Source organism: Peromyscus californicus, unplaced genomic scaffold (assembly GCF_007827085.1).
Source record: "Peromyscus californicus insignis strain IS unplaced genomic scaffold, ASM782708v3 Scaffold_5__1_contigs__length_169319896, whole genome shotgun sequence".
Lineage (NCBI taxonomy): Eukaryota > Metazoa > Chordata > Mammalia > Rodentia > Cricetidae > Peromyscus > Peromyscus californicus.
The window spans coordinates 168,932,719-168,950,350 of NW_026294573.1; the positions used below are offsets into that span (position 1 = coordinate 168,932,719).

General features: G+C 39.5%; 1 protein-coding gene across 10 annotated transcripts in view; it reads left to right on the forward strand.

Moving 5' to 3' along the window:
- The window catches only part of Eya1 (EYA transcriptional coactivator and phosphatase 1), a 148,409-nt gene that overhangs the window by 93,082 nt on the left and 37,695 nt on the right, over positions 1-17,632 (forward strand). For all 10 annotated transcript variants that reach the window (XM_052717817.1, XM_052717819.1, XM_052717818.1 and 7 more), the window contains one exon: positions 14,430-14,519. In XM_052717817.1, the coding sequence (XP_052573777.1) occupies positions 14,430-14,519 (90 nt within the window). The remainder of the gene's footprint in view (positions 1-14,429; positions 14,520-17,632) is intronic.

Below are 17,632 nucleotides of genomic sequence, written 5' to 3' on the forward strand. Positions count from 1 at the left end.
GGCATCACTGTGGCTGACTGTGCAATCAAGCCATGTGAGCATTAGCTATCTGAATTTGGGGTCCTGGGAAGCTCAAGCTAGCAAATTCATTAGAGAAGATGCAATGTCATTTAGCAAATAGGCTTGCTATGTAATGGCACAACCACAATTCAATTTTTGTCTTTGACACATGATCTGATGTAGCCCAGGCTGGCCTCAAACTCACTGTATAACAGTTGAAGATGCCTTTAAATCTCCTCTTCCTCCTGAGTTGTGGAATCAGAGGTTTGGGCAATAGTGGAGACCTAACCCATGGCCTCCTGAATGCTTAGCAAGAATCTATCAGTGGTGCCACAACCCGGCTCCATGATCTACCTCGTAGTGAGCACACTGTTGAGTGTATATTCCAGGCTTTGCTTAAGCGAGGTTTGGGCACGCAGAGTTCAGTGAGTAGATATTTCTGGGATCCTTGTCATTGTCAGAGATCAGTCAAGAGGGAGAAAAAGCAGATCTGCATGAGTGAGACATTGGAGACAGGGCTAGAAGTAGCACACAGCCCTACTCTGACACCTCTCACTGTACACAGGGAGACAGAGACCATGACGTTAGTGAACAGGGAGCAGGCACAGCAGTAGTTCTCAACTCTGAACAATGAGTAAACCCGAAAGTCCTTTCCACATCCCCTGGGGGCTCTCACCACCCTAGTGGAGAGCACCAACCCCGTGTCTGGGGAGCTGGAAGATGTTCTGGTTGTATTCTTTATTTGTATGCCAATGTTAAGTTGGGTTAAAATGAGAAGATATTGTATGGCTCCAAATGCAATCTTTGTATGCAATCTTTGAATATAAAAACCTCAGCACAGACAAATGCAAAACATCGTTTTCTTGAACATCAAAGACATGCCCAGCTGTCTCTTCCTTTGTTTCCACCCTTGTCCTGAAGCCACTCTTTCCCTTTATTTATCAGCAACTTCCTCTTAACTCAGAACTATAGGCAAAATTATTGTAGACAAGGACACATGAACTGGCTGCCTTCATCAGTATATATAGCCTTGCTTTTATTGTTAGCCACTGTGAAATGGAAAGCAACTAACGAGCAAGAATCGCCACAGCTTCCTGCCATCATTGCCCATCTCCCTTTCCCTGAGACTTTAAAAAAAAAAAAAAAAACACCTTGGATCTCAGTCACTCTGCCCCCTTAATCATCCCATCTAAACTGAGAGCAATCCTGGAGATCACTGGAGAGCAATTCAAAGCTTCCAGAAATGTACTGATGGTAACTTCATGTCTGAGATCTATTATTTCTTTTTTTGGGTCCAGTGGATGGGATGGATGGGCATGTATGTTTTATTGGAACAGCAAAAATATATACAGAAAAAAGCATGTCTATAAAGCATGGAGGATCAACCTTGGAGAAAATGAATAGCAGAAAATGTATCAATTTGGGAATAAAACTGGTGCAACTTCATCCAACTTCTAGAACTTATGCTACTTTCATACTTTTTGATCCAGCTGTTTTCTTCATCTTTCAATGAAGGAATTTGGTAGGGAAAAATTATTCACCGAGGGAAGTGCATCTATTACCAGACAATACCAGGAATATAACATAGTTTTCACATTGGCCCATTGCCGTCAAAGATGAGCTGTGGGAAGAATTTAGTGCCAGGATCTTACACAGGGAGCATGGGGACCCCACGAGCAATATCACATACTGTACTGACACGATAGAAATGTTCAACTGAGATTAACATGATAGCAAAGGAGATCATTGTGTGGTGCTTAGGGTAGGAAGGAATTAAGGTCTAAACAGTGGCTGTAACACTAGGAAGGACAAAGAGATAGAGGGTGGTCACAAATGAGATCTTGATAGGTCCTTTGATTGGATTTGGTGGTGAGTCTTGCCCTTGGCATCTCGTGGGTCCAACTGTGGAGGCCAATTGGCTGGCTTCCCACTAGCGTTCTTCTTTTCCCTGCCTCTTTATACCACATCTTGGCACTTGTCCCATGTTTGGGATTCAATGAGTTTTCTCCACAGTTGAAATTACTCTTTGCAAAGGCGAAGGTCTTTCTCTTAATTCTCCTGTAGGGTATTATTTCCATGATGTTGAAAGGGCATCTCTTAAGTAAGGAGAGAATGAACCCAGGCTAGGGCCAGGTAAAGTGACCTGATTAGCACCATCATGGGGTTAGGTCTTCTGTGTTCAACTCAATCAGGCAATAGTTCAACCATGACTTGATTTTCATAGTTGTACAACTTCTCATGGATTATTTCCTAACTGACAACAGAACTGCATCCAACACTCCAAAGAGTATTCCACCCTAGCTACTCAGTGAGAGGGCCTTCCCACCCTGAACAAAGCCATCATTCCCTGGGTGCCTCTCAGGTAGAAAGAGGGAGCTCAGTGGAGACTTGAGTCTTAGAAGTAGAACATCCTACTTGAATAACATTTTTATAATGTTTTGTAAGAGAAATAACATTTCACAACATTTTTCTCTCGTCTCAGGTAAGTGAGCAATTTACAACGCTTATCCTCAATCTCTGCCCTGTGAACAACTAGCATGGAGCCTTAAAAATAAAACACTTTGGTACTCAGAGTGCCCATTCCTGTTCTTCAGCCTCTTTTCCTTCCAGAACAAAAGCTTCTGAATAGGGAGAATTTTTAAATGACAGCCAGGCCCTATTTGGGGATGTAATATAAGCATTCTAAATAAGGGATTGTTTAAGGGGCTTAAACCATTTTTTTTCTTTCATTTGATTGATATTCCCCGAAGATTTATGCTTGATTTGAACATACTTAGCAAGATTTCCACATTGAGCAACAAATCCTCATAAACCTGCCTGCATTGTTTGCCTCATGCCTCACTGGGCCTGTCAGTAATTGCTGCCTACCCAGCTTTGCTGCCCACACAAAACCAGTGCAAATAGCATCTAACGGCCTTAGTCTCACCTTCACGAATTTAAGATGTAAGGACCATATCCAGAGGACCTGCTTGTAGTTTCTCCAAGAGTTGAACTGCCTTGTAGAAGCTCTTTTTAAACTAAGATAAATAGCAACTTTAAAAGTATGCTATACTTTATTTTGTGGTCCAAAGAAATACAGCAATTGCTAGGAACTGGGCACAGCCTTGAGCTGAGGGATTAGTAGGAATACACATAGGAATGAGCTATACAATAGACATAATGTATTTAAAACATAATTATACATTGAAATGTAAACAGAAATAATGTGAAAAGCAAAACTTCAGTTTTTCAGTTTTGATTTTATTTAATTAACTTGCCATTTATTTGGTATGTTATTCTGGTTTTTAATTAAATATGGCCTGTAAGCCAGAGGTTCATCAGAACTGGAACAATTTTTCAGGTTACCCAAGCCATGAAAACTATTCATCAACGTTTTGGCACTATCTAAAGATGATAAATTTCTTATAATAAAGATCTTTATAATAAAACTGAAACAACTTTTGGACTGCATGAATCTACTGTGATATTTGGCCTTATTTATTAAATCAAACCTAAAAGTCTTGGAGTGTACCTTTTAAAATGCAATTGCATAGAAAGTTGTGATCACTTGCCAGAGAAATGTCTAGATTTAAGCTTTGTAGACAAAGGAGAAAAGATATTTTTCTGCCATACACAGAAACCTTCAGGATCCAATTTGTAAAAGCCAAAAAGAAAAACAGAGTTTCCTTCATGTTTCTGTCTTTTGTTGAGTCTCGAGGGGCAGCAAGCACTGAGCCGAGAGTTGATTTTTTTTTCTTTTGAGAAAACGAATAATAACAATTTTCTGAAGCAGCCCCAGTTCTGTGGGGGTTTGTGTTTATCACTGAAAATAGAGCATCATGTCAAGGGAAGCTGGTGAGGAGCAGTGCATTCTTCTTGCCTCGGCTGGCTGTTTGTGACCACTGTGTTCAATGTGCAGCTTTCCCGTCTCCAGCAGCAGAAAGGACATACATGGGCTTTGCTGAGACATCCCTATTTTTTATAGGTTACTCACTGTGCCTGATGAGTGTGCTTCCACTGTGCTGGGCATGTTGGAAGCTCTAGCAGCGAGAACCCAAACTGATCAAAGCCTCGTGGAAAAGATAGTTGGGAAGGGAGTGAGCCCTCGGGAGGTGCAGTGATTGCTCAGCAGTGTCTTGGGACATGTGGTGTGAACTGTATGATCTGCCAGGATGGTCCAGTTGCCTCTGGACCATCTCAGGGTCATGGAGATGCTGCTGCTCAATTTATAGAAAAATCATGTTTCCTTATGCAAGGCTATCAGTAAGACAAAGCACATGGATGCTTTGTGATTTCTTTAAAAAGCACTGAAATCTTTTCTTCCTGATCATTTCACCAAGCTGTACTCTGTATAGAGTGACCAAGCAACTCTGTGACATCATAGCTCAGCTGTACAGTCAGCACAACTGGAGAACTCCTGCTGGCCCCTTCCCTCAGGGTGAAAGCTAATCTTAAGGCTGTGGCATAAAACAGTGTAACTTGCTGCTAATGTCAAGGTAATTGGGGATGAGGACCTAACATCTTCAAACAGTGTGCTTATTGCCATGATAGTCAAGTTCAAATAATATGTGCAAACACTAGAATTTCATTAAATATGTAACTGCAGCCACGTTCAATATAAATGGGCAGAAATGTGAGGATAGCAGCAGGGAGTCGGACTTAGTCATCAGAACCAAGCAAGTCCTAAGTGACTACAAACCTAATGTCCTTTCCACCCCAGAGCTCCAGGAGAATTTAAAGTCCCATTACTATGTACTTGCTAGCCATTGCTAATAACCTATTGGGACTACCTAAACTTTAAGATTCCAGTGACAGAATTTGTCTGACTAGAAATAGTAGGTGGACCCAATATTTAGCCCTGTGCCATAGAGTAGCTCATTTATTTATGGTTAGTAATCATTAAAATATCCATGAGGTAAATCAGAAAATTGGACTGCATATAGGTGGCTTGCTCAAGGGCATAGATGAAACCTTCAGGGCTGTAGCCACTCTGGTACCAGAATGCACACCTCCCCATACCACCATTTCAAACTAACTAGTCTGAAAGACTAATGTCCTGAGCAGTTATAGGCACACAGCTACAATGTTTGCCCCCAAGGAGCTTCTTATAGTGGTTGCTGAGGGATGAATAAAGCTTCAACAGTCTGTCAATGGTGTGAGATGGAACCAGTGTCATCCTGCGTAACTAATGGTGAAGCTGCACAGTATCCCCGGGGCTAACAATGGCGAAGAGGTGTCCCTATGTTAGCCATGAAAGGTACTTCCTAGAAGCTGCAAGTGTTTGCATAGTGAGAAATCCCTTGTAATGGAGGTCAAATGATGACTCCGGTATTGTGGGTGTTGGGGAGGCACTCAGGATCTTTGGGAGCCTCGCATAAAAAGAACTAAATGCCAGAGGCCCTGGTGAGGCCTTCTCATGTTCCTGCAATTCCTTAATGACGCCAAGATGTATCCTCTGCACCTGGTCGCCATTGCAGCAGACATAGGTATTCCTCGGTTTCCAGGGAAGAACACTATGTGGTGAAACAAGCCAAGTGAGCACAGGCAGAGCAGACTTAGCTCCTGTGTTGTGCTAAGCCTCTCCCTTCTGGGTACAGACTACCCAAGTCCTAGCATGCTATTTTTTCATGAGGGTTTTGTAAATCTTTGTAAAGTGGTTTAGGTGATTTAATATTTTCAAGTCTTTTCAAGCCAACGTATCATCACCAAAGAGAAATCAATATCGTTCCTCATTCTGCCTGTTGTAGTTCTTAGAATTGAAGGCATTTTTCTAGACATCATGGGTAGTAGCCTGTTACCAGGCATAAGAATTCTATATGTTTTTCCTCGTTTCATGGATTGCCTTTTCCATTAAGTTCTTTGTGCCCTTGGAGGCATCTAAGGTTTTAATTTTAAGGATGCCAAATCTGTGTGTTTCCTTGTGTTGCCTGTTTGGTGTCACGTCGAGAAATCATTGCCGTATCCAACAATGTGAAGGTTTCCTTCTAAACAACTAAGAATTTAGCTCTCACATTTAGGTCTTTGGTTTATTTTGAGTTAATGTCTGTGTATGTGTTAAGATAAAGACCCAACTTCATTCTATTGCATGTGGCTATCCATTTGTAAAAAAAAAAAAAAAAAAAAAAAAAAAGACTATTGAATGGATTTAACACCCCTGCCACAAATAATTTAACTATCTATGCAAGGATTTATTTCTAGTCTTTCCTATTCCACTAGTGTTAAATTTCTATTTATTTTGAAAACACATTGCTTCATTTACTGTGGCTTTATAGTAAATATTAAAATTTAAAAGTGTAAGACCTCTAACTTTGTTGTTATTTTCAAAATTTTTTTAACTAAGTTCCCTTAAGGGTCCTTGTACATTTTAGGATGATTTGCTTTTTATTTCTACAAAAAGTAATGATTGATAGGGAGGGTACTAAATTTACAAATCACTGTGTATTAGCATCTTGATATTGTATCGTATATCTATGAACATGGGACATCTTTTTATGTATTTCTATCTTTTTTACTTAAAGTTTTTTTTTATTTTAATAATAACTTTCAGTTGATACTCCACAAGTGTTGTCTTTTTTTCCCTTGGTTTCTTCATGGCTAATTCCTTACTTTTATAGTTGTTATTGTAAATGATAAATGAAATTGTTTTCTTTTTTGTTTTTGTTTTTTAAGCCAGGGTTTCTCTGTGTGTAGTCCTGGCTGTCCTGGAACTCACTCTGTAGTCCAAGCTGGCCTCAAACTCACAGAGATCCACCTGGCTCTGCCTCCTGAGTGCTGGGATTAAAAGTGTGCACCACCACCGCCCAGCTGAAATTGTTTTCTTAATTTCTGTCCCAGATTGAAACACTACTGAATTTTGTGTTAGCTGTGAATCTTGAAACTGTGCCGACTTTATTATTTCTACGTTTTTCAGGCTATTTGGGCTATTCTACCCAAATATATATAACTAAGTCACTGCAAACAGGTCTTTTTACTTCTTCCTTTACAATCCTTGTCGAGTCACTCTGCTCAGGGCTTCCAGTGCTGTGTTACGTGGGCAGCCAAAGCAGCATCCTTGCCTTTTTGTTGATCCTAGAATGTTTCCAGACATTACCCGTTGGATGGAAAGCAGCTGTGGACATGAGGTCCATTACCACTAAGTTCAGGTCATTCTCTTCTACCCTTAGTTTGTAGAGTCTTTGTTCAATGTTTTCATTCATCTTTTTTTTTTTTTTTTTTTGCAGTTTACCCAGATTCTCTTGTTTTTCAACCTGTATGTTCTTATTAGGTCCTTTTTTAAATTTTCTTTTAAAAATCATGATTATTTCTATTGAAATAACCAGATTATTTGCCTTCTAAGTTTGGGTTTTCTTGACTCCATCTCTGTGGGATGTGTTCCTTCACCCCATGCATTTCTATAAACTGCTTTTCCTTTCCTCTCCCCCTCCTTCCTTCCCTTCTTCCCTTCTCCCTCCACCATTCCCTTCCTTTCTTCTTCCTTTAGGATTTCAATGCCATTTGCTTGGGTCTATCCCTCCAGTAAGAAATGCACATTTCTGGTTGCTGTGTTGAGGTCAGTTTTTGGCTTGGACAGTCTCTCCCAGCAGTCTATTATGGGATGTTCTTACTTAGGTTTTCTTTTCTTTTCTTTTCTTTTTGTTTTTTTTGGTTTTTCGAGACAGAGTCTCTCTGTAGACCAGGTTGGCCTCAAACTCACAGAGATCCGCCTGCCTCTGCCTCCCAAGTGCTGGGATTAAAAGGGTGTGCCACCACCGCCCAGCTTAGCTTTTCTAATAACTCTTTTAATAACCCCTTTTAATAACTGGTCACCCTCATGGATTCATAGGTGCCACATTCCTTTATGTCTTTCCAATGAGAAGAGTACCAGCAATATTTTCAAGGAGCAACTGTGCCTAATCTTTAAGTATGCTTGATAACTTGTAGCTACTTAGGAAGGTCTAGCCAGTGACCTATAGCACCTGAGTCTGACCATAGGCTTTTTGTAGAGGTAGTTACTTTACAAGTCTCCTTGTGAAAACAAGTATCCAGCAAAGATTTGTGCATCTACACACTAATCCTGATCAGGAAGAGACTGTTTACATTGGGGGAAATCATTAATGTTCCTGTGAGAGTTGGAGAATGGGATAACTTCATCTGTGCTCAGCTGGCTGCAACAATTAAAATTGCTATTTGTGGAAAAAATTATATACTTTTTGTTTTTGAATAATTGCCCAAAGATGTTAAACTCTTACCCTTTGATGAAGTGGCCCAATCCAAATGGCATATGCCTTCCATTGAGTTGTTAGAACACTAGATACTTGCTACAAATTTCCTGATTCTAGAAGATTCCAATTCTTTCTCTTGTTATTGTGCGACTTTGATATTATGTTGGTATTCTTAAAGAGACTCTATAAACTTATGTTTTGATCCTACTACCAATAGGACTTCTAGAGTTGTGCATTACTAATAATCTACAAGGAAAGGCTCATTTTGTAACTGTTCAAAAAGTTTCAAGGGTTCTACATTGAAAGTCCCTCAATAATTATTGCTGTAGTTGTATGTTACTACCAGCCATTTGTTAATGAGCCTAGGGAGAAGTGGATTCAACTAAAAGGTATATAAAACCACTACAAAGGAACCATGCTACTTGGCTATGCAAGCAAGCATTTTGTTGTTGTTGTTGTTGTTACTCTCTTTTTAAACTTGTTTTTCTAAATCAGCATATGCTGTGTTAGATATCCTTGTGATATTTTCAAGACATGTGATCACCTTTCACTACATCTCCCACCCTCTGTTACACCTGCTCCTTCCATGTAGCACTCCCAAATACTTTTCCTCTTTCACTTCTCATGTGTCTCCCCCCAACTCTTTATTACCTAATATTACCCCCTCTTAGTCTCCTTCAAGAACTATTTTTAAACTTTATCTACATGTCTATATACTTCTTTTTTTTTATTTTTTTGATGAACTCTTCTAGATTTCTTTGATACAACTTCTCCTCCTAAGTTCCTAGATCTTTAGGGTATTGAACACTATTGCCAGCATCCTGGAGTTGGGTCATCTTCATGCTGATTAACAGCTGTGTGCCCTCAAGTTTGGCTGACATCTTTTGGGAGAATCCATGGCAGTTCCTCCTAAGAGTGGTTATGCTGAATGTTCTCAATTTAACTTCCACTAAAGCCAGCTTTGTGTTGACCAGGCTCTTAAAAACACTCTAATCTCAAAAAAAAAAAGGGCATGTAAAGTTGTGTAAAAAATTTGTGGAAAATGCCTCAGTGTAATAACTACAATAAAATTGAACTCCCAATACCCTAAACATTACCATTAGCACTGGTGGGCGACCATGTTTCTCAGCTTTCTATTATTCTAACAAGACTAGTGGTTTTGGAAGCAGCCATTCAAGAATGATTAGCACTTTTGTTTTGGGTAGGGTAGCATATCATGGTAGGAAAATTTGGCAAAGCCAAGCCAGTCTTCATATGGCTGGTAAACTAAAAAGAGGGTCCCACTATCTACTTTGAATATATGGCTAACATAACTGGGGGACCTCCCTGTGGGACCAGCCTCTTGAAGGTTCCACTCTCTCTTTTCCAGTATACTATGTGTACGGATCAAGATTTTACCATATGACCTTAGAGAGCTTTTAAGTTCCAAACTATAGAAATGATTCCTTAACTTCTGTCTAATGAAATTCAGAGGATGAGCTTTCTTAGGACAGCTATTACTTTTTAAAAACCTGGGCTTCACATCCAGATCGAATGTGGAATATTGATGTATCTCTTGTGGCCATGGCCTGGAGTCCCATGTTTGGACTGCCACACAGCTGTGGCTATAATATTAATGGCAGAAATAACAGTGGTAGTAGATGATCTCAGCTGCTTACACTTTGTCAGATCTGGTCTAGAACTTCATCTGTATTTCCAAATTTAATTGGCAAATAAAATGGTTTTACTCTCACATTACTGCAGAGCCTAGTGGGGAAAAACAAATAGGAGATGCTGAGTCAGGCCTGGGGGAAACAGTGTTCAGGATAGGCATGAACTCACAGGTTGGTCAGAAAACAGAATATAATAATGTGGGGAAACTCTGGGGACAGAGCCCTTGACAGCAGTTCCTTTGCCTTGGTCATATGGTAAGAATTTTTAGCAGAACCACTGCATTGTTATTATGAGATAATTAAATATATCTAAACACATAATATATTCAAATTCACATACCATTTGTGTATTTGATTTTATATTTATTTGAACTGATATTTTTAAGCTACATTTACAGAAAAGATTAACTATATCCATTATAACAAATAAATACAGCCATAATAGAGTAGGTCTTCTCACTAGCTATCTTCTGAAGAAAGCACTTTGTGACAGAAACCACAAACAGGGCACACATTGGAGAAGAAAATACAAGTGAGACATGTGTTGGTCTTTTGTTTGGGATAGAATGTTTGGATATTTGGCTTGAAGAAGTGGGAGAAGAGTAGCTTAGGAGATAGACCCCAGTAATGCATACAACAGAAAAAAAGCCCATGGCTAGAGAAAAATCACAAAGCAAAGAAGTGGGGAAAGATGAGGATGGAAAGTCCAGGTTGAAGCATCAGGATGCTGTGATTGGCTTGTTGTCGGGATGGAGAGGCTATTTATCAAATGCTGCGGTTTGAGGTTATTAAGGTGCCACTCTTGTGAAGGGATACATCAGGTTTTGGAGACTATGATGAGCTTGATTTGGCACACATTGAGTTTCAGATGCTTTCTCCATCCCTGGAGAAGTGAACAATAGCTGATAGATTTGTGATCCTATAGTCAAGATCTTAAATATGATATGGTTGGGGCCAGGAGGGTCTTTGGGTCTCACGGTGGCCTGAATTGACTGCAGAATAGATGAGACCAGAGTCTCAAGGATGTTCCAAACGATGGATGATCAGATTCTAAGAGGATGCCCAGAAAGATGGATGATGTCCAGAGGGTAACCCCACTGGTAAGTGCCCATGGTGGTCAGATGGAAGCATTTGGTAATGAGTTTTTCTTCAAATGAGATGTTACTTTGAAAAGAGGGCAAAGTTCTGACTTTTTCACAAGTGGTGTCAGGGAAAGCAGTGCTTTAGAAAAGTCAAGAGCAGAGTGGAGAGCAGCAGCAAGTGCCCCAGATAGTCACGTGGAGCAATGGAAACATTCGGTAATAAGTTTTTCTTAAAATGAGATATTACTTTGAAAAGAGGGCAAAGCTCTAAATTTTTCATAACTGCAGCCCTGGAATCTGTTATTGCAAGAATAGACATATTTCAAGAAAAGTGAAATGAAGCCAAAGGCATGGTGATTTCCATGTCTCACTTTGGGTCCAAGAATGTGGAGAGTTTGTTTGTTTTGTTTCTTCTTCTGAATTTTCCAAAATAAGCCATCAAGCCAAGAGTAACTTATTAACTGCCCAGGATTAGCTCTCTTCACATTTTATTTACATCAGGCATGTTTAAAAAATAAAAGTATTAAAATAATATTTAGTATGATAGGAAAGTAAAATTTTTTATAATTCTAGCCGCTCGAAGTGTGTAGGCAAATCCATGCAGGCTGTCTGCCTGCCCTTTTGCTAATCTCCCTTGGGTGAAGCAGCTAGTGTGAGGCGTCTTTGCACTTGACAGGTCAGTTTCCACGCATAAATCTAGCACTTAAGGATGTCAGGGAGGAGGGACCTCCTAGGGCTCTGCTTTGCAAACTGTAAAGTGAGCATGGAAAACATCAGAGGATGCTCCAGGTAGCAAGAAATGTGTTTTGCCAAACTTGTATTTTATTTTTTTTATTTCTGTAACAGTTGAGAGGGTCTAAATACCGAGGCGGGAGAACTAGATCATGATTCTGTTTGTTTCTTTAGTGTGATTCTACTTAAAACATGTCCACAAATACTGCTCTCCACAGACCTCCTTCCTAGGCTAAATTTCCCCCCTCTTTGTTACTGCCAAAGTGTGTTTTCGCTGTAGGAAATGTTTCTGAAACAGCACCCTGAAGTGGCACGTGTAAAAACTATGAAAGAGTGACACTAACAACCAGCAAGCTGTTTCTGTAATTTATGAAGAAAAGTTAAAGTACACTACATATTCATAAACAACAGAGAAATCCTTTTGAAGCCCATGTAAATAAGCAACCATATCAAGAAGAAATAAGGCTTTTTTTTTTTTAAAAACAGCAGCAGTATTGTGGTACATGTATTTCACGGTTGGCAATTAAATAGATGTGGTAAGTCTCTACCCTCACCACATGAAAAGACTTGCTGGCAGGGTTCTGTGGCAAGTCAGGGTGTTTCCATTGGCGTGAAGCCTCTAGGGCAGTGGTTCTCAACCTGTGGGTCGAGACCCTTTGGGTTGCATGGCCCTTTTACGGAGGTTACTTATTAGATATCCTGCATACCAGATATTTACATTACGATTCATCACAGAAGCAAAATTACAGTTATGAAGTAGCAACAAAATAATTTTATGGTTGGGGGTCACCACAGCATGAGGAACTGTATTAAAGAGTCACAGGGTTAGGAAGGCTGAGAACCACTGCTCTCTGGTCTCTCTCTGTACATCTTAGACTGCTGTTCTGTCTTAGAAACAGCTGTTTGAACTGCCCTTGCTGATCAGTCCTGTTCCAGATATCTAAGTGTTAGCTTCTTCCAGGACATTTACTGGCAGAATCCTTGTGACAATTTTCTCTAAAACTAAGAGCACATGGGTTAGTTGTTTCTTTGTCTTACTTATTTGTAAACTGTTTTTAAATTCTTGTATATATGAAAACTTCCTTAGATATTAGGAGGTATCAAACAAGGACGAGGTAAGGAAGGAAACCAGCCTGAATGACCTAACTGGAAGTGTGTGGGTGTTGATTTCATTCCTCATCTCTTGGCTGTACAGTCACCTGCCTTTTTCCCACTGTCAATCAGCAGAACAATGGAGAGGCCAAGGATGCCATCCTTTCCTTATTTTCAGGCCCTCTTCTCTTCCATCTCTAAAAAGGTAGATAGTGGGTGGTGTTGGGGTGGAGCTAGTGAAGTGGGTGGAGCTGCTCTGCAGCCTCTGCTCAGCTGGTTGGCCTGTGAGGAGTGCAGAATTTGCTTCCTAACCCTCTATCCCAGCTTCCTTCTCTGCTTGATGTATAGAGATGGTGTGATTGTGGCGACCTGAGAGACAAGATTTGTATTGTTATTGTTACTCTCTTATTCTATGGAAGAGCCAAGGTTGGCCCTAGCTGGTCGGCCTAAGGCTCCCCTTCTACACTTGTTACAGCCTCCCAAAGCAGGGGTTGCTAGTTCTATGGCGGATACTCCAGGACATGATCAAAGCTGTGATCAAGTCTTGAGATCTGCAATAGAATGAGAAAACAGTACCGGAAGTGTGCATCATCCATGTTGGCCAGTAGTGATAGAAAGGAATGTTGTTTTCTTCGTGTTTTATGTTTTGACCCAAGATTCTGATGAGACACAGGGTGCATACACCCTGTCAGATGGGTGGGCTATCTGAAGGAATAAATGGCCTATTTACAATTCTCCTGTTAGGTCGATTCTGTGTTTATTCCTATTTTTTATTGTGATAATAAAATATAATTATATGATATTATAAGAAATTATTATTCTTTGGAAAAAATTAAAATACTATACATTATAAAGTGGTTATGGAGGTGCCAAGAAAAGCTTTTAAAACTGACTATATATTCCTTGTATACTTTCTAAGTGGGATTTTTTTTTCTTCTTAGCATAAATGATTGCAAACAGAAAGCATATTGGTTGCTGAATGTCATATATTAAAAATTCAGCATTATCAAAAAGAACAAAAGTATCCCCAACCCCCACCCCAAGCTCATCAATCCCAGTAGACATTATTAAGACAGAGGCATTAGGGAGCAGATGGAATGGCCGTGACTTGAAGCATTATAAAAAAGCTGCTGGGTCCTTTTGGCTTAGTGCTTCCTTCTGTATGGCACTGACTGTTTGGTCCCTGGATGTGTCACTGCGTTAGCCCCTAGTAGACAGCTCAGCCACCACTTCCTTTGTGGAGGAGACTTGAATCAGGCAGGTAGTCTGGATACAAGCAAAAAGATAGGGACTTACTGTCTAGAATAAGATTGTTGCTTGTTGCCTTTCTGAACGTAATCTAGACTATAGTTTCTGCTATTTGGACTCTAAGTGCAGACACTCTTCATGGATTGTGGCATAGATTTCCTCTATTCCATGTGTCTAACCTCATATCTTATCTTTGTAATACTGGGGGTGCAAGCTAGTTCTTTACGATGCCTAGTACCATAGTTGGAGCACCTTTCCTCCAGGAAGTCACTGAAGACTTCACGTGGGATAAATGATGGACAGTACAGGCAGCTGACTTCCAGCTCTCCTGGGGTGGCACGTAGTCCTCACCTCCCCTGTCACTGCCTCCCTTTGAAATGAGATGCTGCCTTTCTTACAACCTGAAGATCATACAAACCTGACCTGTAAACTTCTCCTTTTAGGATCCACCTACTTCTGTTTCCCTCGGGCTGCGAATGGAGGAGATGATCTTTAACTTGGCAGACACACATCTGTTTTTCAATGACCTGGAAGTAAGTTCTCATTGTTTTACATGCACTTTGTGGAACATATCTGAAGATTAGTGATTGGTTCTGAAATAATGATTGGATGCTGCTCTTTTAAACATATAATTGGAATATTGAGACAAAGTGCTTACAAGGCAATATGGTTCCCCTTTGTGGTATTTATTACATTTTAAAGTTGGATCCCACATGATTAAAATTTGATGACAAGATTCCTAAGTATCACATGTGATTCTCAGAGGCTGCCTGTACTGTCCCTACCCATCCCTTCCAGTGCTTTTCTGTCCAATCTGATTGTTGGGAGCCAGTTTGCATCAGACCTTCACTATTTGGGCTGCTAGGACTTCTCATCTCTTAACAGCAGCTGGTTTTATTGGGGGAAACATCCCTAAAATGGCTGGCTGACTATGAATGGATGGCGGCAGACACGATCTTAGCTGCATTCTTAACAAAGAAGGGTATTGTTTTCACCTATCTCCATTATGACAAAACACGGCTCTCACTCTGCTGCCCTCCTCCTTCACAGGGACGGTTGTTTATTTAACTCTCACTGCTAAGCAAGCTTGTGGTAGGGCTGCCAACAGGCATTAATCATCAAGTTGTTGCTTTGCTAGGCTTTATAAATGTATGTTATTTCAGACAGGAGAAGAATCTCAAAGATTCAAATAGAACTTTTACTGATCAAAGTTAATTGGCAGCAATTGGCCTTTAAATATTTCCTGATGTTTCCCTTCTCAAAATCAAGCAAAATGCACCTTATTTAATGGAGGAGCCAAAATCACTTGAAAAATGCCAGTGTGTGACAGATCTTAAATGCGGTTTGCTCAACATCTGTCCTGTATTTTGATTTCTTTTCATCTGCAATGAAACAACTCACAGGCGAATTGGCAGCTTCCAGTGCAATAAAATGATTTAAATGCACTTATTCCTCAGAGATATGGTTATTTTTATATGCAGAAGTAAAGTGCAGTTTTTATTTTTGCATTTTTAAGTGTTTGCTTTCCTCAAGGAAAAGGCATGTAATGCATTATGATTTTTTTTTTAAATGGGGGAAATTCTTTCTGAGTGACAACTTCAGAATTACCTTTATGGAAGCTGCATAATCAATACTTATTTTCAAAACTTGTTTCTGATTTGTGGTTGCATTTTACTTTGTGAGAAGGCAACACAAAAATTCCATATTTTACTAGCCTGTTAAAATTCTTTACCCGGATTTCCATTTGTCTCTAAGGACAAAGATTAGGCTGATATTTTATGCTCAATGCACCCTTGTCCATCTTATTGCTGTCCATCAGTGTTTGTAACATCCATTAAGATGTGACAAGCAATACTTTGCTATTAATTGAAAATTCTGGCTTGTTGAAAATGTTAAAGGCTGTGGCAAAAAGTGAGAAGAAAGTGATAATTTATGATATAATTTATTATGGTTTTTTTTATAAAAGCTTCCAAACTTGACTTTGATTTAATGCAGGTTTTTTTTTAATTTGTTCAATTTACATTATTTCCATTGAAATACAAAGAGAGACTGAAATGGCACTCAAATACCTTAAAAGTACATACTAAAGATTCTAATTTAAGAATGTGGGTGATGAAAAAATTTTAAATGGTCTTTGAAGCAATTGAAATGGCAGAATCTATTATTGTGTGCATGTTATTTCTTATTAGAAGTAAAGAGCAAAAGAGAATGAATACATAATTCAACCACATACATAAAATGATAATGGAAGTATTTTTAGGGTCCAGACCTGATGCAAGTAGCTTTTATGTTATTTTACTCAAGAATAACATGAATGTAACCACAAAAGTAGCTGTGAAAGATTCATTTCTCCTGTCTTTGGAAATTATTTTCTCTAGATTTGTGTAGCATTTTAAAACAAATTGGTTCTTACACTTTTGCAGACTTTACTTTTATAAGATTTTTAATTCAACAAACCTGGTATTGGTCACTGCAAACACAAGTTTCTTTGACTATAAAGAGTAAAAAATAGGAAAACCAAAATTATCTTCTCAAGCAACAGTAATGGGCAAATGCCTGATTTCACACACCCATTACAGTGTGTGTTGGCAGGTGACCCAGACATTTTAGTGCATTTAGACTACAGAATTTAGCTTTTGACCATCTGTGACACAAGGGATTTTAAGGAGTTTGACAATCTCTTGTTGGGCATAGAATATCATCTCTGAACTCAACTCTGGTTAGTGACATTTGCCTTTGCTTCCTTCTAAGATCTTAGCCTTTGGACAGCTGCCCCCCCACCACATTCTGTTTAGCTCATACTTGCTTAATAAGACAAAATGTGGGGGACGTCCGGTGATGTGTGTTGTATCCTCAAAGAATGTGCATACAGTGACTAGTAGGGTATGATTTTGAAGATTTAGGGTACAACTTTTAAAGGAATTCAAAAGTATCATCATGAACTCTAAAGATTAAAGGAGATAGTAATCCTATTTAGTTTCTAAAGTCTTGCCATCTCAGTGGCTTTTTAATTTAAAATATCGAAATCCATATTAATCCCATTGATGCATCAGGAAAGTAAATTTAAAAGAAAAAGTTTTGTTTTTTTGTGTCATTAAATTGTGTGATGTGTTGAGGAACAAGAACGATAGGAAGACGTAACAATCACGGGGTGTGATAATTTCCCTAGCCAAGACAGGCTGAAATATTAGGTACAAAGCACACCTCTGACACTCTGCTTCCCCACCTGACAGACGCCTCACATGTCACTTTACAGAAAGTCCCTACTTGCAATCTGATGGCGCTTATATGGAAGGGTTTTTTCTGGAAATGACACGATGAACCAGAATGTCTTTCAGCTTATTAAGAATGTGTGACTTTCTAACTAAATAGAGAAAAAAAAGCTCTTTGTGTTGGAGTTGTACCCAAAAGCTCTCTGCAAACAGTAACAGCAGCAGTAACACTGGGGCCTAAGCCATGTCCTGTGGGCTCCCCTGCTGGAGCTCTCCACATTTAAAAGGTGCAGATGCTATGGCTAAATAGAAACTCAGCTTCAGTTTGCCTTGGGCTTTCTCTTAGTGCTGTGTAATATCCACTGTCGTGGGGGCTGTCACACTAATGCATAGACTCAATGTGGTGGCCCTCAGGAGTAGGCAGAAACTGTCTT